The 18,333-nt window shown below is 36.5% G+C and overlaps 4 protein-coding genes across 4 annotated transcripts; 3 read left to right on the top strand and 1 right to left on the bottom strand.

Moving 5' to 3' along the window:
- Positions 1-266: 266 nt before the first annotated feature.
- Positions 267-4,457, top strand: LOC105177940 (putative CoA ligase CCL5). Its single transcript, XM_011101255.3, has 5 exons — positions 267-1,704; positions 3,454-3,599; positions 3,745-3,812; positions 3,967-4,069; positions 4,163-4,457. Exons 1-5 carry the CDS (start codon positions 471-473, stop codon positions 4,274-4,276), a joined length of 1,665 nt encoding a protein of 554 aa, XP_011099557.1. The 5' UTR covers positions 267-470; the 3' UTR covers positions 4,277-4,457.
- A 201-nt stretch (positions 4,458-4,658) lies between these two features.
- Positions 4,659-5,012, bottom strand: LOC110011563 (auxin-responsive protein SAUR66). The gene has a single exon (XM_020691749.1). It carries the CDS (start codon positions 5,010-5,012, stop codon positions 4,659-4,661), a length of 354 nt encoding a protein of 117 aa, XP_020547408.1.
- Positions 5,013-7,730: 2,718 nt separating this feature from the next.
- Positions 7,731-10,944, top strand: LOC105177951 (lysine histidine transporter-like 8). Its single transcript, XM_011101267.3, has 5 exons — positions 7,731-8,250; positions 9,159-9,295; positions 9,407-9,837; positions 9,947-10,078; positions 10,151-10,944. The coding sequence occupies exons 1-5, from the start codon at positions 7,859-7,861 to the stop codon at positions 10,637-10,639; spliced, it is 1,581 nt and encodes a 526-aa protein (XP_011099569.1). The 5' UTR covers positions 7,731-7,858; the 3' UTR covers positions 10,640-10,944.
- Positions 10,945-14,867: 3,923 nt separating this feature from the next.
- Positions 14,868-18,018, top strand: LOC105177961 (lysine histidine transporter-like 8). The gene is made up of 5 exons (XM_011101279.3): positions 14,868-15,329; positions 15,435-15,568; positions 15,857-16,284; positions 16,410-16,541; positions 17,390-18,018. The coding sequence occupies exons 1-5, from the start codon at positions 14,962-14,964 to the stop codon at positions 17,876-17,878; spliced, it is 1,551 nt and encodes a 516-aa protein (XP_011099581.1). The 5' UTR covers positions 14,868-14,961; the 3' UTR covers positions 17,879-18,018.
- Positions 18,019-18,333: the final 315 nt, after the last annotated feature.

Genomic DNA, 18,333 nt, shown 5'->3' with positions numbered 1-18,333 from the left:
GTAATAGAATAACTCACTTGTTAAATAAAAATAAATATAAAAAAAGCTAAATATATTTTTTAAATTACAAAAAAATTATATAATTACATCAAATTTTAATAAATGAGAGTGCAATTATTTTTCGATATTAAAATTTATAATATAATTATAAGGAATTGAAAAAAGAAGTATACACGAGTTGCCACGTTTCCCTGAGGGGGACATTCAATACCAAATACACGTGACCAATAAGAACCCAGTCAAAGTCGTTGGCCTGTGTGTGTGTTTGTGTTCTCATTCATCTTCAGCGCACACCTCCGTCCACAAAACTTCACCAATGTCCTCTAAAGTGAAACCTTGAGAATTTTCTATATATACTATAAAACACTGTTCCAACTCTTAACTCTTCAACATACACTTTTTCCCATCTTCTCAATCTTGAAAAAGTTTTAGCTGCCAGGCCCAGAATCATATTCTTTTCCTGATCTCTAATGGCGGAAATCACTGAAAAGCCTTCCAACATTGATCCGCGCAGTGGATTCTGCAAAGCCAACTCCACCTTCTACAGCAAGCGCAAACCGGTGCCTCTTCCCTCCAATGATTCGCTCGATGTCACCACCTTCATCTCCTCCCGCGCCCACAACGGCAAGATTGCCTTCATTGACGCCGCCACCGGCCGCCAGCTGACTTTCGCCGATGTCTGGCGTGCCGTTGATGCCGTTGCCAGCTCGCTTTCTGCTGACTTTGGCATCCGTAAAGGCCATGTTGTCCTCCTGCTCACCCCTAACTCGATCTACTTCCCCATCGTCTGCCTCGCCGTTATGTCCCTCGGTGCCATCATCACCACCACCAATCCCCTCAATACTTCCCGCGAAATTGCGAAACAGATCGCGGATTCTAAGCCTGTGCTGGCCTTCACTATCCCGCAACTGCTGCCCAAACTCGCCGATTCAAATCTCCCAGTCGTCCTCCTTGGATCCGAATGTGGCACTCCCAACTCTAGCAAATTGAGAATCGTTGCGTCGATTGAGGAACTGATGAGGAGAGAACCGAGGCAGAGCCGAGTCAAGGAAAGAGTCCACCAAAACGACACGGCAACCCTTCTCTACTCCTCCGGCACAACCGGCGCCAGCAAAGGCGTCGTTTCCTCGCACAGAAACTTAATCGCGATGGTCCAAACCGTGGTAAACCGCTTCAAATTAGACGAAGAAGAGCAAACATTCATTTGCACAGTGCCAATGTTTCACATCTACGGATTAGTAGCCTTCGCCACTGGTCTGATAGCTTCCGGTTCGACGGTCGTAATCCTTTCAAAATTCGAGATGGATGAAATGCTAATGGCAATCCAAAAATTCTCCGCCACTTACTTGCCTTTAGTGCCACCAATTCTGGTAGCCTTAGTCAACCATGCTGAAATCATTAGGAAAAAGTACGATCTAAGCAGCCTACACTCAGTGCTCTCCGGCGGCGCGCCGCTGAGTAAGGAAGTAATAGAGGGGTTCTCGGAGAAGTATCCGAACGTGACGATTCTACAGGGATATGGACTCACCGAGTCGACTGGGGTCGGAGCGTCAACAGACTCTCTGGAGGAGAGCCGGAAGTATGGTACGGCGGGGCTGCTGTCCCCGAGCATGGAGGCGAAGATCGTGGATCCGGAGAGTGGGGTGGCGTTGTCAGTGAATCAGACGGGTGAGCTTTGGCTGAAGGGTCCCACCATCATGAAAGGTATGTTATTTGTGGCACAATGGTGTGTGACACTAGATTGCTCTGGGCTCTTGTTGGCAATTCATTACCTTTTCATCTACCTTAATTAACTTTTCATCTACATTAATTTTCATCTACTTTAATTATATACTAATCACACTGTAACTATATTATACTTACTATACAACTGATTTGAATCCGACCAAACCAAATTTTGATTAGAATTTTCTATTTATCCTAATGCATTCATAACCAATACTTGATATGTAATAATTCAGGTAACAATATAGCCAAACATAAATTAATTATAAAAAAGTGTTAAAATGGGGCATGTGTAATGAATACCGAGTACTTGGCCAATGATGTATTTGTACGGGAATTGAAAGTTTCCTTGTACACGCCCACTCTATTCTAATTATAACTAGCTGGACAATTAGTACCAAACCTAATTGTAGACACAATTTAATAACGTTAGCATCATTCTAGTGGTAGTAGGTCCTGTTTCGATAGTGTTTTGGGAGTGTGAATAGTTGGAGAAATTGTGGTTGGTGCTTATCAATTAGCGGTCGGTTTCTCTCTCTCTCTCTCTTTTTTCCTTTTTGGTTGTGCATTTCTTGTTCTATATTATTCTTCCTAGTGCTCAGTTGTGGTCCATTTGCAAGAGCAAAGGTCAGATGATTTTGGCCGGTTGCGTATAAACAAGCATAATCAAATGAAGTGGGTCTCAGTGGAACTTATCTTCTGCATATTTATGATTACGAGTGTTCGTCCGGTCAAATCGAATTTAATCGAATTAAAATTTTGATATGATCATCGAATAGTGAATGAAAAAAAATTTGAAGAAAAATTTGGTTTGTTTCGATTAGTTATTAGAGTAGTTCATTATTTTTTTTTTTCATCTTTTAGTTAATGCTCATATAGTATGGTATATTGGCGTTGAATATCAATTGGTACCATATAGGCTATCGAATTTCCTCAAAATTTATAACATACCGAACTGCATTAAATTTAGTTTGGTATTCACTAATACCAATATTTTTTATTTGGTTTAATTAATTTGTCCAACCATGGATACTCTAATGAAGATAGCCTGTCCTAGACTCAGTTAAGACCTTTTTTGTTTTTAAAAAATATTTGTAAAGAAGGAAAATGCTATATATGCAACATATTTGTACGTCTTCATGAGAAACAATTCAAATTCTTTTGTTTGCAGAAAGGGAAGAACGTAATTTACCCCTATGATATGAATTATGTGCAAAACACCCTCTATCAAATATATATATATATATATATATATATATATTAAAGTTCCTCCTTATATAATTTGAAATGAAGTAAAAAGAATCTCTTAGGGAGGACGGTGAAATATACGTTTGGGCGTTTATAAAAGTTTTTTAATAATAAAATATTATTTTATATATAAATTATATAATATATTATATTTATATTCATACAACATAATATTAATATTTATAATGATATGTATGTATATATTATTCGAAAAACACAAGGGGATAATTTGTTAAACAAGATTTTAACAGAGAATTATTTTGTTAAATTACATTTACCCCTTTGAAGAAGGAAAAAAACCTCATTTTGTATTATGTATAAACGAATCAAGAAATAATAAGGTGCAGAGACTGGAAGAGTGTTTTCTTTGTGTAATGGGATTCTTATTCTTGTTTCTAAACTTTCACCTATGCTATGTGCAATTTGTGATAATTCACGTCTCATGCATTTTCTTTGCTAACGTGGATCAATACAACGCAGGTTATTTCAGCAATGAAGAGGCCACAGCTTCGACTCTGGATTCAGAAGGGTGGTTGAGAACTGGAGATTTATGCTACATTGATGAGGACGGATTTATCTTTGTGGTTGACAGGTTGAAGGAGCTCATCAAGTACAAGGGTTATCAGGTGAAGGAACAAAGATGCTGCATTCTTATCTCATCCATTTATGTTTCAAGTATCATCAGTTTTTCAAGTTATCATCAAGAACATGCAGCAATGCAAATTTTGTGGTTTTAATTCGGTGGCTAACTTACGCTGTATGCTTCCGCAGGTTCCTCCTGCAGAGTTGGAGGCGTTGTTGCTCACTCACCCAGAAATTGCTGATGCTGCTGTTATCCCGTAAGTTCATTTCATGACTGGTCTATTTGGCTATGCAAGCTAATTCAACGACGTACAACTATCATATCATGATATTAGTATAGTTAGACGACTATGGATTTAAAGCTTTGATTCTTTCTGACTTAAATCGTTTCCATGATCGGATTCATCATAGGTTCCCAGATAAGGAGGTTGGGCAGTTTCCGATGGCATATGTGGTACGCAAAACAGCAAGTACTATATCAGAGAACGGAGTGATGGATTTCATTGCTAAACAGGTCAAACTGCTATATAACATTTGATTTTACAATTTATATCTCTTATTTAATTGACAATATGTGCTAAAATTTTACACAATTGTCTTGCTGTAGGTGGCTCCATACAAGAGAATTCGACGAGTTGCATTTGTGGCTTCTATTCCAAAGAATCCTTCAGGGAAGATACTCAGGAAGGATCTAATCAAGCTTGCTGTCTCTAAAATGTGAACCTGTAAACCATACAGTTATATTTAGGGCCAAGAGCTATTACATTTGATCAGTGTGAATGTATTTAGTGAATTACAAGGTTGTCTGGCTTGTAGAAGCAAGTATGTAATATTAATTCACCTGATCATATTACCCTTGTTAGTTGATCATAATGACAAAAGATTAGCGAATTGCAAGAGGATATCATATCATTGCAGGTCAGATTTGAGCTTTTAAAAAGTACACAGCTTAACAAGGCCAAAAAGTTCACTTAGGATTCATTCAACAAATTCTGGTCAAGTCTTAAAGGTTAGTGAAAACATCGCAACATACCTACCTATATGTACAAGAAACATGTTGCCTTTCTACTTGTGTCTATGCCTATCAAAAACCCAAAATTTGCTCAACCACAAGATACAACTGGAGTTCCCATTCGTTCTTGATTCGGTGCCTGCAGAGTAGCCCCTCGGCATGATGCAAGGGACAGGACTGCCTTCTCTACTTCCTCAGTAGGATGTTTCCTCAGCAAACAAAGAATGTAGTCTACTAACTCTTTCTCCAAAGGAACTTGTAACGGCCCGTCAGCTGTCAATCCATACTCCTCTTCTGCCATCTCCAGCAGCACTCTGAAAATAGGGTGATTTAGATAGCGCAACGGCACGACAAACCTCTTGTTATCCTTGGAGTAGACGACAAAACTACCCCGTCTTTTCCACTTGCCGACGATCTTGCTTAGCTTCTTAGAGCTCACCTTCATGGGAATGAGCATGAAAATCTGTGTCTTAATTTGGCTTCAAGTTTGCTGAACGTTTGGAGGGATGTAAAGGGCTTTAAGAGTGTGCCTTGATGTGTTTGATGAAGTATCTAGGGGGTTATGGTAGTTGGAAGAAGCCAAAAAGGTGAAGGAAGAGATAAAACTAGAGATTGGTATTGTGTGGAGGTAATCAAGTGTCTTGTGACTGTGTTTCATTCTTGGTAAAAGGCAAATCCTGTTTCTATTATTAAATTTACTGAGACCAACGCCCTAGTCCTGTCCTGAAAGCATTTACTTAATCGCTGGAGAAATGTAGAAACGTCCGAGTCTGAGCACATGAAGGATTGAAAAAGGAGGGTGTAGATTTATGGGCTAGGAACATTGTACTTGAGAAATGATGGGGGCTGCAGTTTATTACCTGCAGCCCATTGCAGTTGTTTCTGAGCCCGTAGGGCTCTCAAGATGGCCGTGAAAGGTTCATGGGCTTAGCTCTCACAATGTTTACTCAGTTGGAGCGAGTAATTGATTGGGTTCGAGTTTCACCGATTTTAGCATGGACAGATCTTGCATCGCTCCAAATATTCCCCTGCCAGAATATTTAGGGTGGTTTTGGTGCTAGAGGCGGATGTTTGGGTAAGATGATTGGATTTCATCCCAAACTTGTCAAATTCCAGCAAGAGATATACCCAAGAGTTAGCGTCGGGCTAGCAGAAAGTCAAAGTTTATCTGAAGCCTAGTTTAAAATTCCTGAAAAATCAGCTTTTTATAATTATATTGGCAATAATTTGACAAAAAAAGAATTATTCAGGATAGGCGGTTGGATGGTTAGGACACCCTATCTTTAGAGATAAAGAATGTGCTTTTTGTACGTCGTATGTTGAATAATTTCATCAATATGTATATACACACATTTTTATTGAAATTTTTGTGTATATATTGAGATCACGACGAATCATTTTTATTATAAGTTTGAATGAAAACTAAGAGTTCCAGATCGGAATAAAAAAAGCCCCCATAAGCTAAATATAAAATTAATTAAAAGCTTAGTTTAAGACATTTATGGTTGCCAAACATATAATTAACTTTTGAAAGCCATTACAAAGTTGGTAAATCTAGATAGGCATGTAATAGTATAGTATAGTACTTTGGGTGTCTAGAGCTCAACGGATTCCCACCTAATTACTGCACCTCCATCATGCTTAATTACTTATTCAACAAACTATATATATAATATCATTTCTTTCTTTTTCTCTCTCTCTATATATATATATGCACCGATCACCTAAATTATAATTTGTTTACTCTCTAATATTTGTATCCAAATTTTAATATCTAAAATCATAAATGTAATAATAGTATAAAAAAGATTACGTACGGTCATACATGCACGTTTGGATTCCAAAGTGAATTCTTGTTAACGAGCAAGAATTTGAAACTTCAGAATTACACTTGTTGAAAAGGTTTAACCCTTTATAAGTTCCCATTTCACATAGGATTTAATTTAATTTCATCTCTAATGTGAGATGAGAGCGCGTGTTGTGAAAATTATTAAAAAAATAATTGACTAAAATTCAATGATTAAACATGAGAATGAACAATTCTGAAATTTTTTTAACTTTGATAAATTATTTAGAGAAATGTCTTGAATTTGGATTCGAATTCAAATAGGACGACCTAACGATAACTAGTAGCCTCAATGCTCCAAAAGTCAATCAGAAAAACAAAGCTTCATTTTCAAACTCGAATCATTCGAGAAGAAAGAGACATAAAAAAAAATAGAAATCAACGCACAATAAATTTCATATGAAAATGGAAATTTTCGATGCCACGTAAATTATTAAATTAACATCCGTTTTTGTGATTAATATGAATACAAATTTACATAAACGATACGAGGGAGCCTATGAAAATAATTGGGGTTGACTTACCAACTGGGGGAGTTTCCATTTAAAGACTTGTTAATCACTCGGTTTTAACAGTCAACTCCAATAACCCTGGAATTATATCATCTAATCTTCATGCAACTTCTTCACTCCTTTTTCTTTTCTTTTTTGAATTTTGATTTGCAGGCAGACAGTCACAGTCCCCCTTCTAGATGGAGGAAAAAAGAAGACAACTTCGGACCCACATTTGCCCCTATAAGTCAAAGGTTGTTGTTCGTTAGATTTTAATGGTTCACGAGTCTAATGGAAAAATGAGACCAAGTGACGTTTTTTCAGTTGCTTTTGCATCCTCATAAACACGCTTTGCTTTGCTTTGCTAGTAAACAAGTAATATTTTTCTCAACTAACAACTTTTCAGTACAGTGATTAGGTAATTTTATTTTTATTTTGACAAATTATAATGATTTTTAAGTCTAGTTATTATTAATAACAATATTAATTCTTCACCATTGATTTTGACAAGTAGTAGCACACAATTACTACCCTTCCTTTTGTTGTAATAAAATTATTTTATTATCTTTGAACAAAATAATAACAAGTACGTTAAGATATTAATATTAAATAATTTTTTAATTTAAATTTTTAAATGAAATGGCAGTGGAACAGGGAGTTTTTTCAATTAATGATTGCTTAAATAATTAAAATCAATAATAAAGTCATTAAATGCACAAAAATGCCGGTCAGCCCGAGTAGTCTACCAGCACAATATTTACTTGGTCAAACCTTCACACACATTCAAAACCCTCTGATTTTCTTGGACATGCATCAAATCAAACTCCTCTTTACTATATATATATATATATATCAGCACCTTCATATCTACTATCCGGGCCGATCCATATGATCATAGTAACAAAACCAGCTGCATAATTCAATATATATAGTTTACAGAGAGGGAGAGAAACCATGGCGGAGGTGGTTGAGACTGGCCCGACAGCTCCGCCAGTGAACGGCGGGGAGATCTCGGCCCCTCCCATGCAGACACAGTACAACTCACCCTCTCTGTCGAGGAAGCCATTGTTATTGTCCATCGAGCATCCAAATGCAGCCAGCAGTAATGCTCATGACAGGGCGAACCCGAAAACTATGACTACTTCTCGGACTCCTAATTTCATTACCCCGTTGGGGAGCCCGATAAGAAGGGCGATAAAGATGACGAGGTTGGATCCTCAGGATGCTTGGCTTCCCATTACGGAGTCCAGGAATGGAAACACCTTTTATGCAGCTTTTCACACGCTTTGTGCTGGTATTGGAATTCAGGCGCTTGTGCTTCCTGTTTCCTTCACCATTCTTGGATGGTTAGTACTGTTATTTATTGTATATATATTAGTTGCGGACCAAATGTTATTCTTTTAGTTCCATATAAAATATAAGGATAGAATTTTTTTTGATACCATAACTATGTCGAGTGGCGCTTTTAATCTTATAAGACTTAAAATCAAATTATGTTAAGCAACACTAGCCATAGTTGTGGTACCAAAACAAACTCTACCCTTACTTTATGAGACTAAGAAAACATTTTGTCCTATAAATTGCTAATGAAATTAATCGAAAAATTTGAAGGAAAAACTTAAGTTTATAATAGAGAATATGCAACTTTATGAAGATTTAAATGAAATCAGTTTTTTAGGTTATTTTATTGATCAGGCTTTAAGTTTGGATGGCAAAATGGCATTTTTAGCCATGGGAGGGGAGGATTTGTACTTTTGGTTTCATATTTTATAAGGTAAACATTTTCAGTCCCACAACGTTGTAGATGTGGTTTCGTGCACTAATCTTGTGGGATCAAATCTGTTAGGCTTTGGGATCACATCAACGATGTTTTTCAATCATGTGCAACAAAAAATATTAACCTTATAAAGTTCAAAACCAAAGGTGCAATTTTTCCTAGTTTCAATGTTTATTTTGAAAAAAATGAGGTGTTTGAAAAGAGAGTGAAAACTGTAAGTTTACTGCTACTTTACTATTTTAAATTAAAGACTTACAAAAGTAATATCATATTAGAAATTATGGCATTAAGCATAATCTTGTTTCAAAATGAAAATTAGAAAATTCAATTCCTCTCCAGGAGATTTTTTCTTAAGTTTGAGTAAGCTACAAAATTGTACAGGAACTAATTCTACAGCTTCTTAACCTGTTCCTCAAAAGAAAAAATGTGGTTTTACTTGGGCCCTGTTTTTAGCAACATCTCTTGAATCCCATGCAGGAGTTGGGGAATCATATGCCTGACAGTGGCGTTTGTATGGCAACTCTACACCTTCTGGCTTTTGACTAATCTCCATGAATCCACTGAAACCGGAATGCGTTATAGCCGATTTCTCCAACTCTTTAATGCTGCTTTCGGTACTCGCACTGATTTCAATTTTATTTGCACATTTTCTTGCACCAAACACATGTAATCATTCATGACAACAACTCTGACAATCCAACAATGTTGTGAACACAATCTTACAGGAGAGAAAATGGGGAAAATATTTGCCCTGTTTCCAATCATGTACTTATCAGGTGGAACATGTGTAGCCCTCATTGTGGTGGGCGGCTCCACCTCAAAGCTTTTCTATCAGATTGTATGCGGCGGCCACGGCTGCGTGGCAAAGCCCTTAACCACCGTGGAGTGGTACCTGGTCTTCACCTGCGCTGCCGTGCTCCTTTCCCAACTCCCCAATCTCAACTCCATTGCTGGTGTGTCGCTGATTGGGGCCGTCACAGCTATAGGATACTGCACAATCATGTGGATCGTGTCTGTTACTGAGGGAAGACTTGACGGCGTGTCTTATGATCGCATCAAACCCAACACTAACACGGAGTGGTTCTTTGGAGTTCTGAATGCACTTGGGATCATTGCTTTTGCTTTTAGAGGACATAATGTCACTCTTGAAATCCAGGCATGCATAAATGAGAATTTACTTAAGTTTTTGTTCAACAAGTACTCTGTTTCAGTAGTTGCATTTGACTTGACACAACGTGATCTTGTTACTGAATTTTGTTTTGCAGGCAACTATGCCGTCAAGCGAAAAGAAGCCATCTCGTGTGCCCATGTGGAGAGGGGTCCAGGCTGCATATTCTATCGTAGCGCTGTGTCTATTTCCTCTTGCAATTGCAGGATACTGGGCATACGGAAATAAGGTATGTTCACTTGGATACACCCCTGTCATGCATTTCTTGAAATAACAATCTTATGCTATTTTCATGGATTAGATACCAGAAAACGGAGGAATTCTGACAGCTATCTATGCCTTCCACGGGAGAGACACTTCACAAACAATCTTGGGATTAATAAGCTTGTTTGTGATAATCAATGCCTTGAGCTCATTCCAGATATACGGTATGCCGATGTTTGATGACATGGAGTCCAAAATCACCAAGAGGATGAAGAAGCCATGCCCCTGGTGGCTGAGGGTGATATTGAGGGTCATGTTCGGCTATGGCTGCTTCTTCGTGGCAGTGGCAATCCCATTTCTCGGAAGCCTGGCAGGATTGATTGGTGGGATTGCAGTTCCTGTGACATTTGCCTATCCATGCCTGATGTGGATCAGGATCAAGAAGCCCAAGAAACACAGCTTCATGTGGTGGCTAAACTGGGGACTGGGGATTTCAGGGATTCTGCTGACAGTCTTGCTGGTTGCTGCTGGCGTTTATGTTGTGATTGACACTGGAATTGAAGTTAGCTTTTTCAAGCCTCACTAGGATCAATCATAATATATCAATACCAAATCCAAATGATCAGCCATGTACTTACTATTTCCCTTAAAATTTTTTGAAATTTCTGCTGATTTCATGAGTAGGATTAATATTCAACTAAAATATATACACTTCATCTAGCTTGCACTACTCTATTGTATGTAGCTAGTGGAATTAAATTTCCTGTCAATAATTTTCTTTCTTGTAAGGATCGACTCATCAACATTAATTTATGTATTCAGTGTGCGAAGCAGTCGTTGGATTGGTTTATCTATTCCAAATAAGATACATCGCTTGTTCCATTTAACATATACACATCATGGTGTGCATATATTAAATGAAATAAAAAAAATATACTATAATTTGAAATAAAATATCCAATCCCCTCGTCTAGATCCCTTCTGGAAAAACATATTGTATGAATGGTTGCAATCTTGCACTTATAATATATATATATATATATATATGTGTGTGTGTGGTGTCGCGCTTCATTGGTAAGTTAGATCACTTATCTAAAATCATCATCATCATCTCCAATTTGCCTAAATAAAGTATAATTAAGAGATATCGTCATCCTCAATGCAGCAATGTGTTTCACACACACACACACACACACACACGTGTATATATGATCTATATCTATATATTAATTAAAGTTGATGCAGATCGAGTTAATTTGCAATCTTTTTATCCCATTTAATTCAATATAATCTAGATATATATTTGATGGAATTTTCAATCCTTTATCCACTAGGACAAAAATTTCTTGTGAGTAGCTTTCTTTTCTTGATATGCTAATAAAAGTTTCAGCCATCATCATTCATCAGCTAAACCAAAGATTTAATTATACTGCTGTAATAAGTATGTTGTTGTAATTGGCATAATATGGTACCGTGTTAATTTATAACAACAAAATGATCTAAAACCCATAAATTCGATTTTGAGAAATTAAGAGAAGTTGCTTTTGTCCCAAGGATGGAAAAAGGTTTGGCTTTGTATGGTTGACTGTTTTTACACTAATTATGCAATGCAGACTCTTATAATTATGTGCTTCCGACATCATTACAGGACTATGAAATCCTGTCATGGAGCAGTAATGTATGTATATGATGATGAATCAAGCTAAGGTCAGTTGTGGCTTTTACGGCTTTACTTTCACTTTATCTTTAGTTGGTGTACATAAAGTGGCATATATATGTGTGGTCGACGTTCTTGGTTTTGCAAATGAATGTCGTTTCCATACATTGATTTTTCTCGAGGTTTGTAGGTTGCGCCATCAGATGACATCATTGTAATCGTCAAGCAGCCAGACATATATATATTTTTGGTAGCTTCAAAGTGGTTTTTGCGTCTTGGTAATGACCCCTTTTTCACCGGGGACCATGCAATGCATCCATGGTCAGGACATCCTTTAAAAAGTTGGAAATCAAAGTGGCTTTCGAATTAAGGATAATCTGTTTAATTTACTACACTATCTTTAACATACATAAATTACACACAAGTGTATGTGTGGTTTGACTCAGTATTCACTAATGCACCCTTCCATTTTCTAGGACGTGAAACAATCACGTTATTAAAAAAAAATACAATATTAACCATAATTATTATTATAATTAAAAATAAATAATCATTAACTACAACCATGCAACAGTAGTTAATCGTAGAATCTGGCATTTGATATGGTTAAAAGCCATGGCAAATAACTTTCTCTTGGTGGAAAATTTATGTTTTTGCATTGATTTTATTTAACCGTGATAAATAAATACGTGCCTATTAATCCTTTGTCTAATCAACTCCATTAAGTTGATAATCAAATCATAGCATATCACACACCATGAGTTGGTTACAATTTAATTTATAAAAAGACACAACACATTCCATCCAAACTACAAACCCAACAGTTAGGGTTAAGTTTTAAAGTGTCATCGACACTCCATTCTTTCCAGGAAATTTGTGTTCATATAATTTAGATGGTTCCAAAAGAATGTGCGGCGGCTAACTACAGTTTCCTAGAAACTTTGGCCTAGTTTATGGCAACAATGGTCCTAGTTTATGTAGTTTAAACTCATTCCTAAAAGTTGTCACTCAGAAATTTCCTTGCATTTCTCTACTATATGTAAAGCAACCACACAATCACTCTGATTCAGATTTGCATTATCACCTACTGCTCTTTTTCACTTAAAAAGAAGCATCTAATAATATTGAGTAGTGGTCAGACTGATCAAAGAAAGCCTAACATGCTACACACAAATTCTTCATTCTTCTATCCATAATCATCTTAATGTTTGTACTTGTAGATTTCATGCTTAAATATATTTTGGATTATGTAAAAAATTAGCTACTTTTGCATTTTTATTTTTTATCTTTTTAGAATTGCACGAGTCCTGTAGCTTTTTGATATTTCGTAATTTTGGTCCTTCTTTGTAAAAATCGCCGGAATAAATTATGTGCGGCCTCACGTGGTTCACTTAAATTGGGGATTTTGTTAAGATTGGTTCACTTTTGTCAATATGTAGAAAAAATTTTTAAAAAAAAAAATGATGTGGGACATAATATATTCTTGCAATTTTTGCAAAATTGGGCTTCAAAACGAGCAAAATTGCAAAATATCAAAAAGTTAGAAAATTCTTTTGATATCCAAGAGAGATAAAGGATAAAAAATGCCAAAATCGTAATGGGAACATGATTTATCCCTACAATTTTTACAAAAGAAGGACCAAAATCATAAAATATCAAAAAATTACAATGCTATTTTGCAACCCTAAAGATCAAAAATAAAAACATCAAAATGACAAAATTGCATAATACAAATTAAAATATATTTAAGCCTAGATTTCCCAATGATCCAACAAAATTTACGTAAAATGTAAAACTGAAGATGTCTAATCTCTTCTATCCACACTTTCGTGTCGCATGCTACTATCACACTTACATATGTATTATATATTTAAATTATAATTTTATAATACAAAAATGTGATATTAAAAAAAACACGATCCCGAAAGAGGGCAGTTATCTTGATTTGCATGATGTCTCCATGAGTGAAACCAAACAAATTTTACGACATTTGTTTGCATTTTAATTATTTCACCGACTTTGTGTTAATTAGGAAACAGCAGCCAAAGTGGTACCGGCCCTTTCATCTTGTCGTCATCATCCTTAAACTCCCCATCTTATGTTCATCTGGTTTGGGTTGTGTCTGATTAGGATTGATTTTTCACCACCCACACAAGAAATTGCCTTCCTCAACCAGTTTCTAAGAATGGAAGTTTCCTCCCGACAATCATTCTATGTGATCAGTTGAGAGTTCCCAGTTAAACAACCATAGATAATAATTACCATGAATCCTAAACCTAAATATTATCACATTTGATTTGAGTTGGTATCATTATTAAGGTATTTGATGGGATTAAACATATACGTATTCTAATTTGTGTTGATTTTTATGTTATTAAATTTTAATTTTTAATGACGGTAAGTCAATTATAAAAATTCTGATCAGCACAACCCTTATATTTGAGATATATTCATGTACAAATGCTTTCATGATGTGATTATTTTGTGACGCAAAATTCTTATTCAAATTAAATTTGGTCGAATCAAATAATTTACAGAACAAGTATGATATATTTATCATGTGATTAATCATTATGTATTATACCTGCGATATAATTAATTCAGGTTTGATTTAGGCTAAAATATTCTAAATCGAAATAAAATTTTCTTTAGGTCACATTACCACGGGAAATAGTATAGACGCATCGATTAATGCTTCATCAATTATTTTATTTTTTTGGCCAACGTCTTAAAATCAAATTCTATATCGGAATTAAGTGGAATTCTTTTTTATTAAAAAAAAACTTTTTTTATTAAAGTAATAATATAATATTGCCAACTCTCAATTATTGCCTTTAAAAACAATAATCTAAAACTATATACACATAAACTCACTAACTTTCAGTAAAGCCTAATCAAGAGAATTATTATAACAGCTAATTAAGGAACAAGTCTACAAATTGAAAAGTTTTACACAAATCAATTTTTATCGAATCAAAACAGTCACATAATAACGTAATTAATTATTTTTTTAAAATATACATTAACTATGTTCTAATTAATATATAATTGACCAAACTCAATTTGAGTTGAAATTTCCAAGAATGGCCCACATCAAATAATAAATTATTTAACATGAACTAAGTTCTATATAAACCTCATTAGCTCAGTTGAGTCTGAAGACACACACAGCAGCATAGGAGAGAGATAAACACAGTAGACACACACAAAACAGGAGTGTGTGTGATTATAATCTGATTCACATTGCAAGAATGAGCGAGCTTGTGGAAATGAACTCAAGCCCGGTAGTCGCAAACCCACCATCACAATTACATATTATTCAATCAGCTTCTTCAACTCCATCACCACATCTAAATGAACACTCCATTCCAAAGACCCCTAAAAGCCCGTTTTCCGGCATTATGACACCATTGGCCAGCCCCATGAAGAAGGCCATCGCCAGCATGCATACTTACCTGGAAGAAGTCGGCCATCTCACCAAGCTCGATCCTCAGGATTCATGGCTTCCCATAACTGAGTCCCGGAATGGGAATGCCTATTACGCCGCTTTTCACACCCTCAGCTCCGGGATCGGATTCCAGGCTCTTCTTCTTCCTCTTGCTTTTACCACACTTGGTTGGTGAGTTCGATTGGTGCATGGTTTTTGTCCAAGAAGTGAAATTTTATTTGTCATGAGCAGGACATTATGTGATTGATAAGGCTTGTTTGTGTTGACTGTTTTCAGGGTTTGGGGAATCATAAGCCTGTCTTTGGCTTTTGTATGGCAATTATACACTTTATGGTTACTGATTCAACTCCATGAATCCGTTCCTGGGACGCGATACAGTCGATACCTCAGGCTTTCAATGGTTGCTTTTGGTAATTCAATTCATCCCAGTATTAAAGTACTAATCCTGATTTTCTAGAGTAACATTTTGGTGTACATCTTTTTTATTTTTACGATTTCAGCCCTTTTCTCGGCAGAATTCATCCTTTTCGCCAGTGAAAGTAAACTTTGCCTGACAAAAGGACTGAAATCGCAAAAAATAAAAAATGTAGGATCAAAATACTATCATAAAAAGTTGGATGAAAATGCCAAATGACCCCAAGTTAATGGACCAAAAATGCATTTAGTCCTACTATTCTTGATCAATTTTCATGTTCCAGGGGAAAGGCTGGGAAAGATACTGGCCCTGTTTCCAACTCTGTATTTAGCAGGTGGAACCTGTGTTAGCCTGATAATGATGGGAGGAAGCACACTGAAAATCTTCTTCCACACTGTGTGTGGTACAACTTGCAATGCCAATTCGCTGTCGACTGTGGAGTGGTACATAGTTTTCGTGTGCTCAGCGATCATCTTGACTCAGCTTCCCAACCTGAACTCCATCGCCGGAGTTTCTCTGATTGGTGCAACCACGGCAGTCACATACTGTACTCTAACATGGGTGCTGTCTGTCTCCAAGATTAGGCCAATGGGTGTATCATACGAGCCCGTGAGGACAAAATCCGATGTCGGGAACATTTGCAGCGTTTTGAATGCTCTTGGTATCATTGCGTTTGCTTTTAGGGGCCACAACCTTGTCTTAGAAATTCAGGTAAGGAATTTACATGATCGTTAGGAAAGGAAACAATTTTCACAGGAGTATCATGTGAAACGATGATGAAATAAAACTACGGACACAGTGTCTGAGTTCTACGGTGTACCGTCTGTCTTTTGCAGGGAACGATGCCTTCAACTGTAAAGAATCCATCAAGTGTGCCAATGTGGAAGGGAGTGAAATTTTCATATCTGATCATCGCATGCTGCTTGTTTCCAATGGCTGTAGGGGGTTATTGGGCGTATGGAAATTTGGTGAGCACCTCCACTTCAATCACTTGCTAAATTAAAATTTAATCTTTTATCAGTATTTAGAAAAAAAAAATGCTCGAGAAAGCATAATGAGGTCTGGCCCAAAACAAAGTTTTGCTTTAACAACAGCCGATTTAGTTTAAGTTCCGCTTGGACCCATAGTACACGCCTTAAAGTTTTGGGATAATTGCGTTTACACCCTGAATTAACATTTATTTACACAAATTATTTCTTTTCTTTGCATGACCACAGAAACCATTCCTGACAATATTAAAAGCAGTAATTTATATAATAATGTTGCATTTTTTAAGAGTGTATATGTAATTTTTCAAAAAATATAAATGTATAAATGATGTTGACATATATAGTGAGTATATGTATAATTATCCAAAAGATAGATTTAACTTGTGTAAACAGACTGTAATTTGGGGGTGTAAATATAATTATTCCTAAAATTTTAAAAGAGTTAGCCCATTACCAACGAAGGGTTATTTTGGTTCGCTGGAGCAATTACATTGAAGTTTCGCCCATAGAGTCTCAACTTCAAACCACAAAAGGCTTGTACAGTTAATAAGATTCTATGTTTAGCCCATTGAATGTCACTGAGAGGTCAAAATCTGCACTTGTTTCACCTGTTAAATTTCCACTAATAGACAGACTTTAACTAAAAAGCTATAAGTAAAGGTACGCAGAAGACGAGCTTAACTTTCAGAAACCAATCTTGACTGTGCTCAAAGCTAGTGACTCTTATTCTTATCTCTCAACCTCTAGAAAATAGAAAATTTCATCTGCCAAAGTATTACTTTCAAGTCAGAAATTTTGGGGATCTAATCACATGGGAATTCTTCCAGATACCAGCAAACGGAGGGCTATTGAGTGCATTGGATGAATATCACAGGAACGATACATCAAGGGTGATTTTGGGTTTAACAAGCCTCTTTGTTGTGATCAACTGCCTTACTTCATTCCAGATATATGCGATGCCAGCCTTTGACAATCTGGAGTTCAGATACACCAGCAACAAGAATGGGCCATGCCCTTGGTGGCTTAGAACAGGGATTAGAGTATTTTATGGCTGCCTCACGTTCTTCATATCTGTTGCACTCCCATTCTTGAAAAGCCTGGCGGGGTTGATTGGAGGGATCGCCTTACCTGTCACTCTTGCATATCCCTGCTTGATGTGGATTAGGATCAAGAAACCCCAGAAGTTTAGTTCAATGTGGTGGTTAAATTGGTTGCTTGGATCTATTGGAATGATCTTGAGTGTGCTGCTAGTGTTTGGAGCAATATGGACTATAGCAACACAAGGAATTCCGATCCACTTCTTCAAGCCAGAATAAGCAAAGCAGATGAAACAAGGGGGAATTTGCTGCAGTTGCTATAAAGACATGCAAAACTGTAGTGAAATCAGGATTTATGAGAAAAAAGTATGAGTGTGCATACCAAAAGAATGAAAATCAAGGTGCATATTTGATTAGAACATGGGTAGCTTGCTTCCTCAGAAATTGGGAGGACGAGTGGTAGGAAGAATTCACCATCTCTTGGACAATAAAAAGAAGTGGTTAGAAAAATTACAACTGTATTAGAACAAACCCTGACTGAAATCAGCAAATAAATCAAGCAAAATAAAGACTTCAAGAAAAGTAAACAATCTTAAAAGGCAATGAACCTGTCAAACCAAAACTGCACAATTCAGTTGATTACCACACTGCTTTAATCATTCCTCGGAGGGGCAAGGACACCACTTAGCTCTTTTCATCAGCTAGGTTTAAATGCTATTACATATAACAAACAC

The sequence above is a fragment of the Sesamum indicum genome, linkage group LG2 (genome assembly GCF_026168435.1).
Source record: "Sesamum indicum cultivar Baizhima isolate 11 linkage group LG2, ASM2616843v1, whole genome shotgun sequence".
Classification (NCBI taxonomy): Eukaryota; Viridiplantae; Streptophyta; class Magnoliopsida; order Lamiales; family Pedaliaceae; genus Sesamum; species Sesamum indicum.
The sequence above is the reverse complement of the archived record's forward strand: the minus strand, read 5'-3'. Positions and strand labels throughout refer to the sequence as shown.

Bases quoted from the DNA above. Each gene is read 5' to 3' on its own strand.
- LOC105177940 (XM_011101255.3), top strand. From the start codon at position 471: ATGGCGGAAATCACTGAAAAGCCTTCCAACATTGATCCGCGCAGTGGA. The intron at 1,705-3,453 runs GTATGTTATTTG...AATACAACGCAG, and splicing joins GGGTCCCACCATCATGAAAG to GTTATTTCAGCAATGAAGAG. The intron at 4,070-4,162 runs GTCAAACTGCTA...GTCTTGCTGTAG, and splicing joins TGGATTTCATTGCTAAACAG to GTGGCTCCATACAAGAGAAT.
- LOC105177961 (XM_011101279.3), top strand. From the start codon at position 14,962: ATGAGCGAGCTTGTGGAAATGAACTCAAGCCCGGTAGTCGCAAACCCA. The intron at 15,330-15,434 runs GTGAGTTCGATT...GACTGTTTTCAG, and splicing joins GCTTTTACCACACTTGGTTG to GGTTTGGGGAATCATAAGCC. The intron at 16,285-16,409 runs GTAAGGAATTTA...TGTCTTTTGCAG, and splicing joins ACCTTGTCTTAGAAATTCAG to GGAACGATGCCTTCAACTGT.
- LOC110011563 (XM_020691749.1), bottom strand. From the start codon at position 5,012: ATGAAGGTGAGCTCTAAGAAGCTAAGCAAGATCGTCGGCAAGTGGAAA.
- LOC105177951 (XM_011101267.3), top strand. From the start codon at position 7,859: ATGGCGGAGGTGGTTGAGACTGGCCCGACAGCTCCGCCAGTGAACGGC. The intron at 8,251-9,158 runs GTTAGTACTGTT...AATCCCATGCAG, and splicing joins TCCTTCACCATTCTTGGATG to GAGTTGGGGAATCATATGCC. The intron at 9,838-9,946 runs GCATGCATAAAT...TTTGTTTTGCAG, and splicing joins ATGTCACTCTTGAAATCCAG to GCAACTATGCCGTCAAGCGA.